The sequence below is a fragment of the Drosophila ficusphila genome, unplaced genomic scaffold (genome assembly GCF_018152265.1).
Source record: "Drosophila ficusphila isolate 14025-0441.05 unplaced genomic scaffold, ASM1815226v1 contig_791, whole genome shotgun sequence".
In the NCBI taxonomy this organism is placed as follows: Eukaryota; Metazoa; Arthropoda; class Insecta; order Diptera; family Drosophilidae; genus Drosophila; species Drosophila ficusphila.
This window is the reverse complement of record NW_025064737.1, coordinates 21,297,078-21,314,721: the sequence shown is the minus strand read 5'-3', so window position 1 is coordinate 21,314,721 and position 17,644 is coordinate 21,297,078. Positions and strand designations below refer to the sequence as shown.

Sequence of the window (17,644 nt, the reverse complement as noted above, 5' to 3'; positions counted from 1 at the left end):
CTCATAAATGCCAGCGGGGTGGGGGGGAGGGGTAAATATGGCAGAGCAGATTAAATGGTAATGGATCTCGGTATTTGCAGCCAGTAGCCAACAAACAAATCGTTTGTGCGTCTGTTTGTCCGCTTTGATCTGGCATGCTGCCACTGACAGGCGGCTAAAACCGACCAATTCGGGGGCAAGATAGATCCCAATCATTCGCCAAGTGGATTTTTTTTTATTTTCTGGGTGTGGGAACCAAACGTACAAACGGCACTACTGATCGGCGATGGCAAGCACGCATGAAGCGAATATTTCCACTGCCAGCCGTCAAATGAATGGAATATAAACACAAAATAATAACATAATCAAATCAAACAAGCCAAATCGAACACACTTTTATCATCAATCGCAGTGCGTTGCGTGTGCGAGAGTAGTATTCACTCATGTATGGAAAACATATATGTATATTCATGTTTCTCAGCCAACGCCCGGTCCTAAAACACCCAACTATGGAAACAGAAGAAAACAAAAAAAAAAAAAAAAAAAAACAACTTGTTGTCATGACGTCATTGGTTGGCTTTGGGGAAAACCGGTTAGTGTTTTTGTTCCAAACACTCTCGGCAAGCATTGTCAATGCTGACTGGATTTTGGCCCGGCCAAGATGCGTTCCCAACCAAAAGTGTTGGCCAACATGATGCTATCATCTACGAAGAACCCGAGAGAACGGAGCTCAGTTGGTTAAATGTCAACTAGAATGTGTTAGAAAAGCCTTTTGGGTGTGTTCTTTCTGATCATTTTGAAAGTCTCTTTTCAAGAAACTCTAACTTTCAAACACAACTAATTTTTGCAGGCATAATGATTATATAACAAAATGATCATTAGGTAGCTTAATAGATGTATATATATATAATAGATTTCACATTCACAACAAAGCGGTCATGCAAATGTTGAGCGGTCATGCTACGAGTATGAGGAGGGTCAATACAGTAGAGTTTCAACTCAAAGCAATTAAATTTTGAATAAATTAACGTATAATACGTTAAACCCAGGCGTGAACTAGTGGTTCGTGAATCCAAATCCAAATCGGTCAACTCTACCATATAGACTGGTCAAGTGTACAAGGCAGATATAGCGTGTACTGTTATTGATACTAACAAAGAAGGTAATACTAAACGCAAACCTTTCTGCTGATAACTGAAGAATTCCATCGAATCGAATTTTTCGCTGGATCTATAAAGCGTCATGGGTGGATAGTCTTTGATTGGATGAACATAAAAGGAGGGTGAGTAGAGTGCAATGGTCGAAAGAGCGCGGTGACGTGGCGGAATGCAAAGAAAATAATCGAAATCAGTATGTAACACAATAGTGGGAAAAGTGCTCTTGCCGAAGCACAATTAGAAGATAGTTTTAGTCACAAAAATAGGTGAAAACTTGCCGGAAGGATAACATTGAAATTGAATTAAAAAGTCTTGCCAGAGTTTTGTATATATTTTTTGTTCACCCACAAAGATAGTGAAACAACGTACAGAACTTGGAAAGCGCTCGCTTTCTGTGTTGGCGATGTTTGCTCACTTTGCGCGGTTTATCTTATCGCGGAAATGCGAGCATAGATTGAAGATATTGCACAACGATTGGGGAGCAATGGGAAGGGGCTCTGTGGAATCTATGTCAGGTGCAGATAAGGGCACATAACTTGGCCAAATTCGGCCCCAAAGCGAGCAAACAGCGCCAAATGTGAAGCAACCTTTGGCCACTGGGTTAAACCACTGGGGAAATTCGCTGTTGGCTGACTCATGCCACACTCACCCGGGGTAATTGGCTGGTACTCCTGCTGGGGCAGCAGGTAACAGGACAGCACCTGCTCCCCCGTCTCCGCATCGGTGTCCGGCTGGAAGGTGAGCAGCGGCTGCGACTGATTCTCCGACAGCCAGACGGCCTTCAGCTGCAGATTGACCAGCGAGTAGGGCAAATACAGCAGCTGGTTGCCGCTCACATCGAGCACGTGCAGCACGGTGCAGTTGCCCAGCTCTGGCGGCAGCTTCTTCAGCTTGTTGTCCCGCAGACTGAGCACTCCCAGATTGGCACACTGGCCAATCTCCAGCGGCAGGTACTCCAGCGCGTTGCGATCCACGTTCAGATTGCTCAGCTTGGTCATCTGGCCAATGGAGGAGGGCAGCTCCGACAGGAAGTTCTCGGTGAGTATCAGCTCCTGCATGTTCTCGCAGCTATAAAAGTAGAAAGAAGGTTGTAAATATATAGTTTGGTTTATGTTTATAGTACACTAGTTGGAAATAATTGCATCTTCAGTTTCATTTAACTACTGTTTTACTATTATTCTTTTTCTGGCTGTTTTTATTTTTGTATAATTATTTCTTGTTGGATATTGGCAAATATTGTGGTATAACCCAGATAAGATAAGAAAGTTTTCTTAGTTCGAGAACATAACCAGTAAGCTTATATGTATATACTCAAATGTAATTTATTTGAACTTGCAAATGACTATTCTTTTTAATAAATAACCTCGATGCAACTATCTTTGGAAGCAGGAAATGATTCTAAAGCAGATACTTACTTTCCGAGCGTATCGTTCAACCGCTGCAAGCGATTTTGGTCCAGTTTCAGGATGGTCAGCCTGCTCAGCTTGGCAATGCCGTCGGGCAGCGCCTCGAGCAGATTCTGCGAGAGATCCAGGTCCGTGAGGTTGACCAGGCCGCTGATCTCGTTGGGCAGCTCCTCTAGTCGGTTCTCGGACACATCGAGGTAGGTCAGTTTGGTCAGCAGTCCCAGCTCCGGCGGCAGTCGCTGCAGTTGGTTGTGGTCCAGCCAGAGCTCGTGGAGGCCGGGCAGGTAGCCCAAGTAGGGCGGCAGATCCTCGATCTCGTTGTCGCCCAGATCCAGGCGCTTGAGCTTCGTTAGCTGGCTTATTGTCTCGGGCAGGTGCTTGAGCAGATTCTCGCGCAGCTCCAGGGACTCCAGCTGCGTCAGGCTGCCGAAGTCCACTGGCAGCGAGGTGAGCGACATGTCATTCAAGCCCAGGACGGTTAGGTTCTTCAGCTGGGAGAAGCCCGAGGGCAGCTTGGGTATCGGGTTCGAGCTGAAGTCGGCCACCTGCAGGCTCTGCAGATGCTTGATGTCGTCGGGAATGTCGGGTATATCTGGAAGAAGAAGAGGAGAGCATATAGCATACTGTTTACTGATTGCTGTTGTGGCTTTTCAATGAGCCGAGCCAGAGAGCCAGGCTCGTCGGTTGGTTATCGGGTTACACGTTTCTATCTGCTCGGCTGATTGACTTGCTCACGCATGAATTGCTCCAAAGGGCCGCGTTAATATATTAATAAATCTGCTATAAATATTCCAGCAGAACCACTGAGCGAAAGATTTCCGCATATGGCCTTGTCAGAGTCTATCAATTCATTTTCCGTTTTAAAGCGCACACGCTTTCCTTTTGGCACTTTCTGAATTTCCGATAAGACGCCAGTTGCAAAATAAAAAAAACTATTAACTCTGGCATTTGCAAACATGTACATGTCCCATTTTGGCCATGGCTTGCGTTGTTATTGTTTGGCCCCGGTCTGATAGAGCGAGACGAAGCGTAAAATGACAAACGAAACTTGTTGATCGAATAAATTTCGAGCTGCCAAAGCGGAAATGCGCACGCAAAGGACCCGGGAAAACAGGAAAACTGGCGGCGGCACTGGCAGTGTATGTGTATGTGTATGTTTGCACTGTTTACCAGCACGCCCACAAAAGCTTTTCCACGAGAGCCTCGCATGAAAACCACGAAACTGCCCGTAAAAGCAAAACGACAGGTGGCAGAAGGAGTGAGGGGGCCTCAAGCCTTTTCAACACTGTTTCAATTGACCCAGATACATGGGGAAAACACTTGTACAGCGTACACCCCCGGAAAAAGGAAAAATGTGAAAGAAAATAGAGAAGCAGCAGAAGCAGAAGTGGAAACGAAACGAAACATCGTCATCGGTCAACGCGGGGTGACTTGCCCCATGTGTCCGCATTCAATCCAACTAATACGACACGTGGGACCCGCAACGCGAACTCGCCGCGACGGGGCAACAACATAACGGAAACCGAAGGGGAGAGGGAGGGGGAGGGCGGCGTGGAAGAAATGTGTCCTGAAGGCAGGACATGCTCGAGTTGTGCGGGGCAACAATGGACGCGGATGTGGCCTCGTGGCAATCGACGGATGTGGCCAGTCATAGACCCCCGTTTTCGCTGAGAATGTCACCAGTTGTGGCAGGTTGCCGATAAGCTATTTATTCGCAACTGCATTGCCACATTGCCACAGTGCCACAGCCAGAGAAATGAGAAAAGTGCCGCAAACAAGCAAACGGACACGAAGAGCTGCACAGCACAGCAGCATTTTAATTAAAAATTATATAAAAATATGAGCTGACATTTATTTTTATGTATCTGCGGCCTGGCATTGTTCTGCATTGTGTGCAGTGGCAGGCAGGCCTTGTTCATGGCCTTGAGGAGTCTGTCTGCTGGCCAATTATAGATGCTACAGTTGAACAACTTGAAACCACCATCTGCTCTAGATTTCGAGGCCTATAGATTTATGCATACTATATACACATATTTAAAGTGTTTAATGCTAGCATTAAAGTCCCAAAAATGGTTTGAAATACTGCTTTCGGCTTAAATATTGTAGTAAGAATATTCGATTCAGGTTGTTTGGCGTATTAAATTTGCAGTGAAATTTAAGTTGATGGAGCTCAACTGTATAAGCCACATTGCATCCTTGGCCATCCGCTGGTGCTCTTTGAACTTTTCAAAGCCTAAAAGCTTTTTTTGCCACAGCTGAGGCACCAGCCGCACACATCCGTCAATCCGTCAAGCAAAACACTCAAAATTGGATCCCGCCAGTTGCAGACAAATGGGCGCAGCAAGGCGCTTTTCCTTCGCTTTTCCTTCCACCCATGAAAAACCCGCACGGAGGCAATTGGAAACATATGGCGGCCACACAAACAGCACAAGATGCTCAGCTGTGCGGCACAGTTGGCGGTCATTAGATGAACGTCGGTGACAAACAATTCGTTGACCTTTAACACACACACACACACCCAGGGAATACGAAATAAAAAAAAAATTGGGGCAGTCGGCCCATTTGGAAACTCATTTGGAGACGGGAAATTAGAGGAAATGCTGGGCGTGCCGGGCACAGTTAGAAAAGCGTCCGGAATTGTAATCAATTTGTGCAATTATGCAACATAGGCGCGGCACCCTTCAAAGCAGCGGAAAATGCCCCGAAATATATTTAATTTGTTTATCACATTTTATCGTTATGAAGTGAGATAACCGACGGGGGAGCGATCCAAAAATAACTTCAGAATCGGGAGCAATGCGGTAGCGTTTTTGCATTTTATAGCGCTTATAAATTTCACCAACCAGACAAGATCAATGAAGAAGAACTGTGCCAAAAACAAAAAAAAAAAAAGAGAAACCGAAAGCATCAGAAATAAAACAAGCCAAGCGAAACGTCAGCAAACAACGACGACACTGTTGAAGGGGGCGTGGCCAGAGGGGGGAGTCTGGGGAAAAGCACATATGAAAATTCTTTTCAATGTCATTGAACGAACAAAAATTTTAAGAGCATGCTCCTCTGACGCTTTGTGTGAAATGTGAAATGATTTGTCAGTATATCAAGGCGACCCAGACAGAAACAAGAAGCAGCAGCTTCCGAAGATGGGCGGGAAAAGTGGGCGGCATATACAATCGAGGTCACCGCCATACATCTTCCTCAATGCGAGCTGCACTTAATGAATATGATGTCGAGGATGCATATTTCACAAGCTTCAGAACGAACAAAAAAAATGAAAAGAGGGGGAGGGGAGGGGGAAAAAGAAAATAAGAGCCATCCAGGGCTTTTCAATTTGCCCTGCATCATTGGGAGTGGAATCCCGATTCAATGGCTTTGGTTACGTTTTAATCCCCAGCACTCGGCATCCGTTATGAGTTGCCATGGCACGTTGCCATTTCGCTCATTGCATGCAACCGAAATGATGAAAAGGCTCCAGACTGGGGAAGCAGCACAAGCTGTCCTGTCCTCGTTGTCACCGCCATCGCCATCCTGACGTCCCTGCAATTTTATGGCTGCCATTGTTGGGCGAAAATCTCTAAGCGTCAACAGGGAAAATGGCTTTCCGCCACCAGCACTCTCGTTCAACCTGAGCGACGTCTTTAGAGAGGCGGAGACAAGGCTAAAGCGTTAGCCAGCCCTGTGTTGGCATTTCAGCTATTTAGTAGTCCCATTTGGCTACTTCCAGGTGTCAATTTAAAATTATTTAACTCATTGAAAACAATGTTTTGCATTGAATTTATATTTATTACAACGCCATTTAAGTGTTATTATCTGTTAAGCAGTTCTTTACGTTAAAGACATTGTTCAGCTGATTTAGTGCACTAGATATCTATGTAAATTACATTGAAAATAATTATATAAATTATGCACATCAGTTTAAATTTCTTGTAGTTAAGAAGATAAGAAAACTTTCCTACTCTATTATTTTTCTATCATTAAAATGTAAACTACAAACATTAACAATAAATAGTTGGCTATTTAAAGGCCTAAATCTAGATAAAGCCTTTTTAATCTCAGCAGCACTAATGGCACCCCGGGATGATTGCCACATCGGTTGCAGGAGCTGAACTGCACTGAGCTCAGCTCAGCTGCGATGAGATGGTAGAGGGGCGCTGAACAGATTGTGATAAGTAAATGACTCTTAATTGTGGCGAAAGATGCGACTTTAATGATGATGACAACGATTTTAAAGTGCAACAGGTGCTTTTAAACTGCATTAAAGCGGAATTAACGAGTGAATATGAAGTGTATTTAGGTGAGGCTTTTAATTCACTTTCAATTAGCAAGCAAGCTAAGCTGCAGGCACTTCTGTTGTGGGTGGAATGGCGAATTTAATGACTGTTTTACGCTCGTTAGGCAGGCAACAAGTTTAGTTAAAGCCCCCAAACAAGATGAACACAGATGCGTCCGCCCAAAAGCACTCAGTCTACACTGCGAACACATCTGAAATTGACATTTTAAGCCGGCTTCGGGTATCCCAACTCAAGTCATTTGGTAATCAATTTTCCAGAGGTTTCTCATTTAGTGAAAATACGACCATAACCTTTAGCCACCTGCGTCACTATGTAAATTGAATTTCAATTAACTGATTGCCAGCCTAATCCGTGCAATTAGTGCAGGAAAATCTCCTTTGTTAAGCCACTACGTTTAAGCTTTATTTGTTTGGCAAACATTAATGCATTTTCGCAGACTCGAAACATAATTACTCGCCCACATTTTCTACTCGCGCACACGCTACGAATTTGTTTGCCACATTTCTGTTTGCTTTCTTTGTATTTTTGTGCCAACTCAATTCCGCTGGTCGATCGCTGTTGCCAAGTCGAGAGGATTCACTTTTGATTTGTAGTTTGTACAAGTTCGTTGGATTGCTGCCTGCTGGCCGAGTAGTTTTTAATTGCTCACCCGAAGTGACGTCAATCGGCTCCAGAGACCGACAAGATCGAAATGAATCGGTATGGGACTGGGGTGAGTATCGTCAGTATTGAATAAAAATTGCCCAACGTGAGAAGAAATGATTTTTCAATTTGCGCTGATTTTTCTCCCTGACATTTTGATTTAGTTTTTGTTTAATGCTATTAATTATACAATTCTTTCTTGTCCGACTGTCCGTGTGTTTGTCAGTCGGCCACAGTCTTCAATTTGTTTGTTTGTTTAGAGTACATTGAAACGTTCCCATCACTTTGCTTTGACTTTGGGCCAATTTCTGTTTGGAGAACTTCCTACCAAGTCATGGACGCTAATGGCCTGGTCCAAGACCACGACAAAGCTTTGATTTTTGCCTTTGTTCTCGCTGCCCCGATTCTTCTTCCGTCTCTCACTATAACTAATTCCTTCTCCCTGCAGTGAAAGAAAAATCTCTAAAACGTTGCTTTTGAAATGTTCCACCTTTCCAAAAAAAGGTCTATTATACGAGTTTTTAGGTATGTAATGCTGTGGAATATCTTTTTATCTTCATATTTTATTAGAATGGAGAATCGAAATTTTTTTCAAGTGTGCTAAGTTCTTTTTGATGCCTTGTAGAGGGTCGTCGTCGGATTATTTTTTCTCGTACTTGGGCCCAAGCTGTGTGTGAAAGTGACTGCACTTGGAACCTGGGGACCGAAGCTCCGACAATCTCCAAGAACAACAAAATGAGCACGACACTCGAACGGAGGCGCCGCGATTCGTTTTTTATTTCGTGTCTCTTTTTTGTTTTTGCGCGCACTTTAACTTTGACCCAGTTGACGCCTCAATTGCAACATACAGCAAAAAACAACGGCAGCAGAAGCAGGAAAAGATGACACACATTTTGTCACATAAGAATGAAGGGAAACAAGTGTCATACAGGGCCTAAGGGCATGACTTTCAAATGGCATTTAATTGAGTTTGAGTTCGTGGCTCGGGGCTCTCCGACGTTTCTCCAATAGTTTTCAATCAGCTTTGGGCACAAAGTTCCCATGGAGCTGCAAAGTTGACAACACAAGCTGATTAAAAGCGGGCAAAAAGTCTCGACTTCCACTCTAATAACCAAGTAGAAAACAAATATTGTAGTGACATTCCAGCTGGATAAATCAGGGAAAATTAAAAATATTTCCCATCCACCCTTCATTTTTCGTGCAATCTATACGCCTCGTCACACGAAAACCAAATAGGGCTTGCATTCCATTCCAAAAATTAAAGCCCAGCGAAAAGTTCTCGCAACTCTATTGTTTATTGTTCGCTGCTAGCCAAAAATAACGCATTCGTACAAATAAACTCGGCTTGGCAACTGCACCGCCTCCAGGGGCATTAAAAAAACATACATTTTTTGTTATTTAATAAACAAAACACGACATGAAAGCAGCTCTCCATAAACGGCAAAACTGCAATGGAGGCGAAAAGCGAAAATAGATGGCTGATGTACTCGCATAGAGTGCAAATAGAAAACGCAATAAGCAAATAAACAAACAATTAGCAGTTTGCGAAAATAAAAAATGAATATGCGCCGGCAGAGACGTCGGCAGAGCCCTTTTGGCTTACGTTTTGTAAGCGGGTCAACTTGTCATAATGATTTACGTGCAAAACTAGCGGCGACTTACAATGACACCTGTACTTTAAGTGCACAGTGGCGGTCGAAATTATAGTATTTGTCATTGTTAATGAAGCCCAGTCATTGAAGTGATTTAATTAATTTTTATTCACTTTTTGTGATTGTAAACAAGCTCCAGAAGATTACGTTTACTAACTTGTAGATTTTCAGATACTGAGATTTAAAGAATTTTATTTTACCCAGATCAAAGCTCATTTAAAATTGAAAGAAATCTTTCAGATGTTTTTATATTCCACTGCTTTGTTTGAAAATGGAAACATACAATATATACTTTTCTACTATTTATATTTGGCGTTTTTTCCTTCGTCACTATATCGATGCTAATGCTGCGAGCTCAGCTGTGTCCATATTAACGCACCCACAAACGCAAACACCAGTACACCCACAGTCCACGAAAGTCAGGGGAATTTGTGTTTTTATTAGAATTGTTATTATAGCCGCCGCTTGCATACAAACTCGGCAATTCACGTCGCCAGTGTCGCGTACAAAATTCTATTGTCAAGTGCAGTCGGGCAAGAGTGTTTGTTTGTTGTTGCTATTACAGCTGTTGTTGTACTTGGTGTAGTTGTTGTTGCACTTGCAGAGCTTGCGGCAAGACCGTACATTGTTGTGGCAATTGCAGCTGGAAGCATTGCAGCCAAATACAAATCGAGCTGGCTAATTTGAGCCAGCATAGAAGAAATACGAAATGAAAATGGAGGAAAGGAAAAAATGTGCAACTCCCACACACACCGGGGAATTCCAATTTTCCTGCGGTTGGCAATAAGAAAATGTGTATGGGAAATTACGTAGAAAGGTACACCAGAGCGGCGAACTTTTACGGCGAGCACCTGTGCCCCAGCATTTGCCCAGCGGGTTCAATGGGCCCAATAAAACCTGCACTTGGGCGCCGCAGGAATTGGATGTGAAAGGCTTTTCCCAGGGAGACGCCACCACCCACGTAAAACACACACACTCGGCAAATAGAAAGCCTGCACTCTAAAGAGATCTTTTAATATTTCGCTGATCGACTTATCGCTCTTTAACGACCATTAATCACTGATTCCTGCCAGGCGGATAATCTCGGCCGAGGCTAACGTGGGCGGCCTTTCACCCAGCGCCAGGAAAATCCAGCTCAGATTTCAACGGCAATGGCAAACTGCTCGCTCGAACCACTTCTCGGTCCCATTCACTTATCCATGAGCCGTAAGTCTCTGGTCATTTGTGGGTCATGTGTATAAACGGCAAACCGCCGACACTAAACTGCATAATCAGCAGTACAACAAGCTACAGTAAGTAGTAAACCAAACACGACCCGCCAAAGTTATTTTTGAAATCAGCAAAAATTCAGGTAATGAGTGCAGTCAACCTGGTCAAAGCAAAGTGAATAAACTACACAAAATAATTATGCAACTAGTTACTCTTACACTTAAGAAAACCAACAAATTAGTTAGAGATTATCATTCGTTTTTGCAATAGTAAAGTTGGCTTCTTGAATACATTTGGTAATCAGGAATATAAATCAGTAGAATACCATTATTATTAATGGAATTAATTATACGTTTGATTATTTTTCCTTCTGTATGTATTGAGTCCCAAGAAGTTGCTGAATTTTGCTTTGCGAGCGAGTGAAACTGAAACCTTTTGACGGAAATGGGAAGCGCCTCGTCGACGTCATTGTCGATAATATTTCATCGGGGACTGTGAATGAATGAGCGAGAGTTGTAGCCATTCAAAGTCGTAAGCAGTTGTTGCCATGGATATAGTCAAGTGGAGGGGTTGGATTTTTTTTTTTTAAAGAGGGGTTCCTCCCCTGCAGTTGATTTACTTATTCAAGTTATTTTCTGTATATATTTTGTTTCCATTTATTATGATATGTATGCGGCGCGTCGCCTGGAGTGGCTGCACTTGACTCCAATTACGGGTCTCTGTTTACGGATTTCTGCTCGCTTGAGCGGAAAATGCATACACTGACGAGCAAAACTGTAACACGATTTCATTGTTTCAACTTCAAAGGTCTGTAACTTTTTTTCTAATGCACGGATTTTGAAGATCTTAGTCTTGTTTTGTAGGTTATATTATTTACTACTATTAAGTAAAATTCAAAGTCATTTGATATCAGTTAAAGAAAATGACGCGCCAAACTGTAAAAAGAGTCAAATGTTACAGTTTTGCACTCTGGTTATTTTATTAAGAAATATTTTTATTAATGATTTTTTAATAGTGAGTTCACATCCCCTTGGACTTTTTTAGCTCTTCTATGCGTCTGGGCATATTTTGGGTATACCGTCGTATCATTTCCGGGGAATATCATTCCATACGCCCTGTTGCCGCTCTCACAACTCCTTCATTCCACTTGGAGGAACTGTATATTTCTCCAGCTGCGATTTCACATGACTCCACAAGTTTTCTGTTGGATTCATGTCGGGAGATTGTGGTCGCCACTTCATAGATTGAAATTTCTCTTTTGAAATCCAATTTTTTACCAATATGGACGTGTGCTTGGGGTCGTTGTCTTGCTGAAAAACGCATTTTTCGGCAGAAAGACCCAACTTTTCAAAATTCCTTTGGAAGATTTTCTTGTAAAATGGATAGATATTGCTCCTTTCGCGTTATTCCATCAATTATCAACAAGGAACCAACTCCATTTAAATTAATGCACCCCCAAACCATGATGGAACCGCTAGCGGTTTGTCACTCATTCCTTGGTGACTGGATCGTGGGATCTCTAGTCCAATACCAAGAGCGCCCATCTGACTCGAAGCGATTAATTTTTGTTTCATCCGACCATAAAACCTTGAAAACAAAAGTATTTTGGAATTGTTTGCTTTTTAAGACACTGGTTGCAATGAATTATAGTATCCCAATTCGCTATCAAGCACGTTTGCGGTTCCATCATGGTTTGGGGGAGCATTAATTTAAATGGAGTTGGTTCCTTGTTGATAATTGATGGAATAACGCGAAAGGAGCAATATCTATCCATTTTACAAGAAAATCTTCCAAAGGAAATTTGAAAAGTTGGGTCTTTCTGCCGAAAAATGCGTTTTTCAGCAAGACAACGACCCCAAGCACACGTCCATATTGGTAAAAAATTGGATTTCAAAAGAGAAATTTCAATCTATGAAGTGGCGACCACAATCTCCCGACATGAATCCAACAGAAAACTTGTGGAGTCATGTGAAATCGCAGCTGGAGAAATATACAGTTCCTCCAAGTGGAATGAAGGAGTTGTGAGAGCGGCAACAGGGCGTATGGAATGATATTCCCCCGGAAATGATACGACGGTATACCCAAAATATGCCCAGACGCATAGAAGAGCTAAAAAAGTCCAAGGGGGTGTGAACTCACTATTAAAAAATCATTAATAAAAATATTTCTTAAAAAAATAACCAGAGTGCAAAACTGTAACATTTGACTCTTTTTACAGTTTGGCGCGTCATTTTCTTTAACTGATATCAAATGACTTTGAATTTTACTTAATAGTAGTAAATAATATAACCTACAAAACAAGACTAAGATCTTCAAAATCCGTGCATTAGAAAAAAAGTTACAGACCTTTGAAGTTGAAACAATGAAATCGTGTTACAGTTTTGCTCGTCAGTGTATGTGGGGGCATGCCGGTGATTGAAGTCCGTGGTTGTGCGGGCGGCTCTGCGTATGTGGCACAAGTTTCGCTCGGGAAAAGTTATTAAAAACCCAGCTGCATCTTCTTTGTTTGAGGAAGAACTTGTATGAAAACATGAAAAGAGCAACGCAATACGGATGTTGCATGAGCCATGCGAGATAAGACAAAGCAATTGTTTGCACTTAAATTGAGTTTAAAGTCGTTGAAAGACCGTAATACAGCGCAATTTAACAAGATAAAATCGCAGGAAGAGCGCATATAATCGAAAAACTGAACTTAGCTGTGATTAAATAATTGTATACCTACATATTTATTTGTACTTAGTATAAGGTTAAGTCTGCGGGTTTCTTAAAACAGAATTTTAATGGACAAATAATAAGCATAAATTAAATGCTTTTGGCTAAGAACAATCAAAGGTGTTGGAAACTAACATAAATTACAAATAAATTTGTGCGCAGAAACGCAATTATAACCACAAAGCTTGTGACAAACCGGCATTTTCCATAATTAGGTTGATCAGCCCGCAACATGGGAGAAAGCTGAATGCGACATTTAATATGCTGATTCGGTTGCAGGCTCATCAATCCCCACCGCAGATAAATATAATCCAGTCCAATCAATGACACAGATGCAATTATCATTTGCAATTGTTGCCACATCAGCTGCATTGCGTGTGTGGCACTCGATGGGAAAATATCGAAACATAAACTCTACCTCCCTCAATCATTCAGTCATTCAATGACGCCAATCAACGGACACGTGCTGTCCATCTAACCGAAAAACAAAATCGAAATCGAAAATGGACAAAGCCATAAGTCTATCAATGTCATTTAGACAATCGTGGGCACTTGTTGCATGTTTATGGGGGTATTTTGTCGGCGGGACGACTTGAACTTACCATTGCGTGAAACATCGAGTTCGACGAGATTTTCAAAGTTTTGTATATCCGGCGGCAGGCGTCCAATTTCATTGTCACTCAGTCCCAGCTTTCTCAGGCGATGCAATCTGAAGAAATTCTGCAAGCACGGAAGAGAGAAGAAAACAAGATTTAGACCTCAGCACGACTCGGGAGCCTCCTTTCCAAAACAAAAGCCATCGCAGCATTGCAACTCAGTTAGTTCGTTTTCGTGGTCATAAATCTCTTAGAGGTTGTCATTTGTTAGTGCCGTGACCCGTCAAAACAGTCAGTTTACCATTAGAATCCTTCGTTTTGGCCAGCTAGCCAACCAAACAGCCAGCCAGCTATCCAGCCAGCCTGCCATCTAGCTTTCCTTTCAGCCCAGACAGAGACATGTCGCCAACAATTCATTTATGAAAATCACGACTTCGATTCGAATTTCGAAATAAATTATGTTGGCACTCCACGCGGACTTTCCAAAGTGAAGGAAAGCCCAATGCCCCATGCCCATGCCCTGACCTTCCTGCAATGTGGAGTAGTACTCATCTTTGGAAAGAAAGTTGCGCCCCCTACTGATTCACTGAGTCATAGACCTCAAGGTTAACAGCCGCAGCAGACATGTGCATCAACTTAGCAGAACAACTTTTGATATTTAAATTTTTTTCTTTCTCATAATTTGCCGTTAATTATCCGTAACTTATTCGTGAAAGAAAAAAATTTGCCGCTTAATTTTTTTAAAAAATATTGGGTGTTCTGCTAAGTTGATATCAACTTAGCAGTACAACTCACTAAAACTAATCTTTTTCAACTTTTTTTTTTACAAGAATCTGCCGTTAATTATCCGTAAATTATTCGTGAAAGAATCAAATTTGCCGCTCAACTTTTAGATTTTTTATTTTAAAAAAACCTTAATGTTCTGCTAAGTTGATATCAAGTTAGCAGTACAACACACTAAAACTAAACTTTTTCAACTTTTTCTTTTACAAGAATTTGCCGTTAATTATCCGTAAATTATTCGTGAAAGAATCAAATTTGCCGCTCAACTTTTGGATTTTTTATTTTAAAAAAACCTTAATGTTCTGCTAAGTTGATATCAAGTTAGCAGTACAACACACTAAAACTAAACTTTTTCAACTTTTTCTTTTACAAGAATTTGCCGTTAATTATCCGTAAATTATTCGTGAAAGAATCAAATTTGCCGCTCAATTTGTATATTTATTAAAACAAAAAAAGAGTTTCGTTTTGTTAATTTAATTAGCAGGCCACCCCGAATAAAAAAAGACGTTTCCACTATTCTTTCGGCTTTGAAGTTACCGAATTTTATTTATCCGTAAATTATTCGTAAGAAAATGTTATGATTTTTTTTCTTGAAATAAATAATTTTTTTATTTTATGTTTTCGAATAAATATTAGTTGATTTTTTTCATACACTGCCCAAAATCACCCAAGAAAAATAAGAAATCAGCATTGAGATTTTTGTTATATGTATATTGAAAACTTGAAGGTTTTATTTTTAAATGTGTCGATCGACCGCTCATCAATATAAGACTCGTCTGTCACAGATTCTTGCAAGGATTTATTAAAATTTCTTTTAGTTGACTCTTTTCCAGTCAAAACGTATTTCAGTACCTATTGTTTACTACATAAAAAATAGCGTTGCCACGTTTCGGTGAAAAACGCGGTTTCTCCGAAAAAAAATAGCGTTGCTACAACGATCAACTTGCTCAAATCGTCACCGAATCGTGGCAATTTTTTATGTACTTACATAGTAAACAAAAGGTTGACCTTAAATACATTTTGACTGGAAAAGAGTCAACTAAAAGAAATTTTAATAAATCCTTGCAAGAATCTGTGACAGACGAGTCTTATATTGATGAGCGGTCGATCGACACATTTAAAAATAAAACCTTCAAGTTTTCAATATACATATAACAAAAATCTCAATGCTGATTTCTTATTTTTCTTGGGTGATTTTGGGCAGTGTATGAAAAAAATCAACTAATATTTATTCGAAAACATAAAATAAAAAAATTATTTATTTCAAGAAAAAAATCATAACATTTTCTTACGAATAATTTACGGATAAATAAAATTCGGTAACTTCAAAGCCGAAAGAATAGTGGAAACGTCTTTTTTTATTCGGGGTGGCCTGCTAATTAAATTAACAAAAAGAAACTCTTTTTTTGTTTTAATAAATATACAAATTGAGCGGCAAATTTGATTCTTTCACGAATAATTTACGGATAATTAACGGAAAATTCTTGTAAAAGAAAAAGTTGAAAAAGTTTAGTTTTAGTGTGTTGTACTGCTAACTTGATATCAACTTAGCAGAACATTAAGGTTTTTTTAAAAATAAAAAATCTAAAAGTTGAGCGGCAAATTTGATTCTTTCACGAATAATTTACGGATAATTAACGGCAAATTATGAGAAAGAAAAAAATTTAAATATCAAAAGTTGTTCTGCTAAGTTGATGCACATGCAGCAGACTTCGCTGCTTTTGTTCTGCCAGCGCGATTTTTATCGGCCATTGTTGTTGGGGTTCTTAACTTGGTAACTTGGGGCAAACCCAAAAGAGCAGTCGCCACCAGAATAATGAAAATAATTCGTAGTTGTGGCCGTAAAGTTTATTAAATTCTTTCTATTTTTTTCTGTTCTGTTCTTGGCGTTCTTTGTTTGCCCCACATGACAATAGAAGTGCTGGTGGTGCTGGCCAAGTGCTGGAGTGGTTGACCCAGTTTTTTGGGGCACCGAACAACCGAATTCCGCACCTCGGCCAAGACACTCTGGCTTTGGGCATTTACGGACATACAGATCGAAAGGAATTTTGGGTACGGCAACCCATAAATCCATATTCGACTCTGACTCAAAATATCACTCAAAAATTATTTTTAAAAGTTTAAAGTTGACAGTACAAATAAATCTTGATTTATTTTGATATGTTTTTCTGGTGTTTGATTTGGAATAGTTCCTCTGGAAATAAAATGATTTATTTTATTACAGTCTGCTCTATTTTTGGTTCAACCATGTCGTTTGATATTTTCGATTTGGTTCGTTAATAAGATATAAAAATACTTGTTTTTACGGCCTATAAAAGTCATAATGAATTACAAAGTGTACAAAAAATGCAGTAAATATTCTAAGGTTAAGAGGCTTGATTCTATACTTAACGTGTGTACTTTGCCACAAGTTTGCAAGAAAGTCAATGTCAGAAAAACCACTGGCCATTGCAGCAATGAACAAGGGGCTTTTATTCTTAAGACAAAGCAGCTTAGGCTCCATCAGTGTCAGCTGCATTGCTTTCGGCCACCTACAATGGCCAGATTCCTTTTGCTATTTATGCACAAAAAAGCGAAAAGCCTTTCAACAAATCATGCGTCAAAAAGTTGCAACTGTCAGCGACAAAGAAGAAAAAAAATCACAAAATGCAGGAAGACAGGCAGCTTGCAGGCCGAAAAAAAAAAAGAAAAGCTGCAAAAACGTAACTTGCATATGAAAATGGCCCAGAAAGGGGGTGGCAGAGGGGAAGGGAAATGACCGAGAGACAAAAACGAGGACAAGGCATGACGACAATAAAAATGAATGCGAATTGTAAACTTTTCGCCAAGTGCTGGGCACAAAAGAGCCTTCCCCCTTATATTTTGCCACCCAACCGACGGCAAAAGCCCACGCTGCAACTCGGTCTTGTTGTGTTGTGTGAGCGAGAGTGTGTTGGTGTGTGAGTGTGCGAGTGAGTGTGTGTGTATCTTGGCCATAAATTACCGGCCGGTCTGCCGGCCGGCACATAAAGCCATGAGTATGAGTGCAGAGTAGTTACCAACTATGGAGTACTACCAGTTTGTCTGCCACTCAAGCGCACATATAGATATGGACTCACTCACTCACTCGGCAGCACACTTTTACTATTGTATCTAGTCGGAGCAGGCGCACAGCAGTCGGCAGTAGCTGGCTTTTGGCCGGGCCAAAACCGAGCTAGCAGAGCAGTTCGCAGCGGTTGC

General features: G+C 41.1%; 1 protein-coding gene across 1 annotated transcript in view; it reads right to left on the bottom strand.

Annotated features, from left to right (window-relative positions):
- Nucleotides 1–17,644, bottom strand: part of LOC108095764 (protein lap4) — a 64,382-nt gene that overhangs the window by 40,151 nt on the left and 6,587 nt on the right. The window contains 3 exon segments of the mRNA XM_017196970.2: nucleotides 1,786–2,204; nucleotides 2,552–3,134; nucleotides 13,649–13,766. Of these exon segments, the coding sequence (XP_017052459.1) occupies nucleotides 1,786–2,204; nucleotides 2,552–3,134; nucleotides 13,649–13,766 (1,120 nt within the window).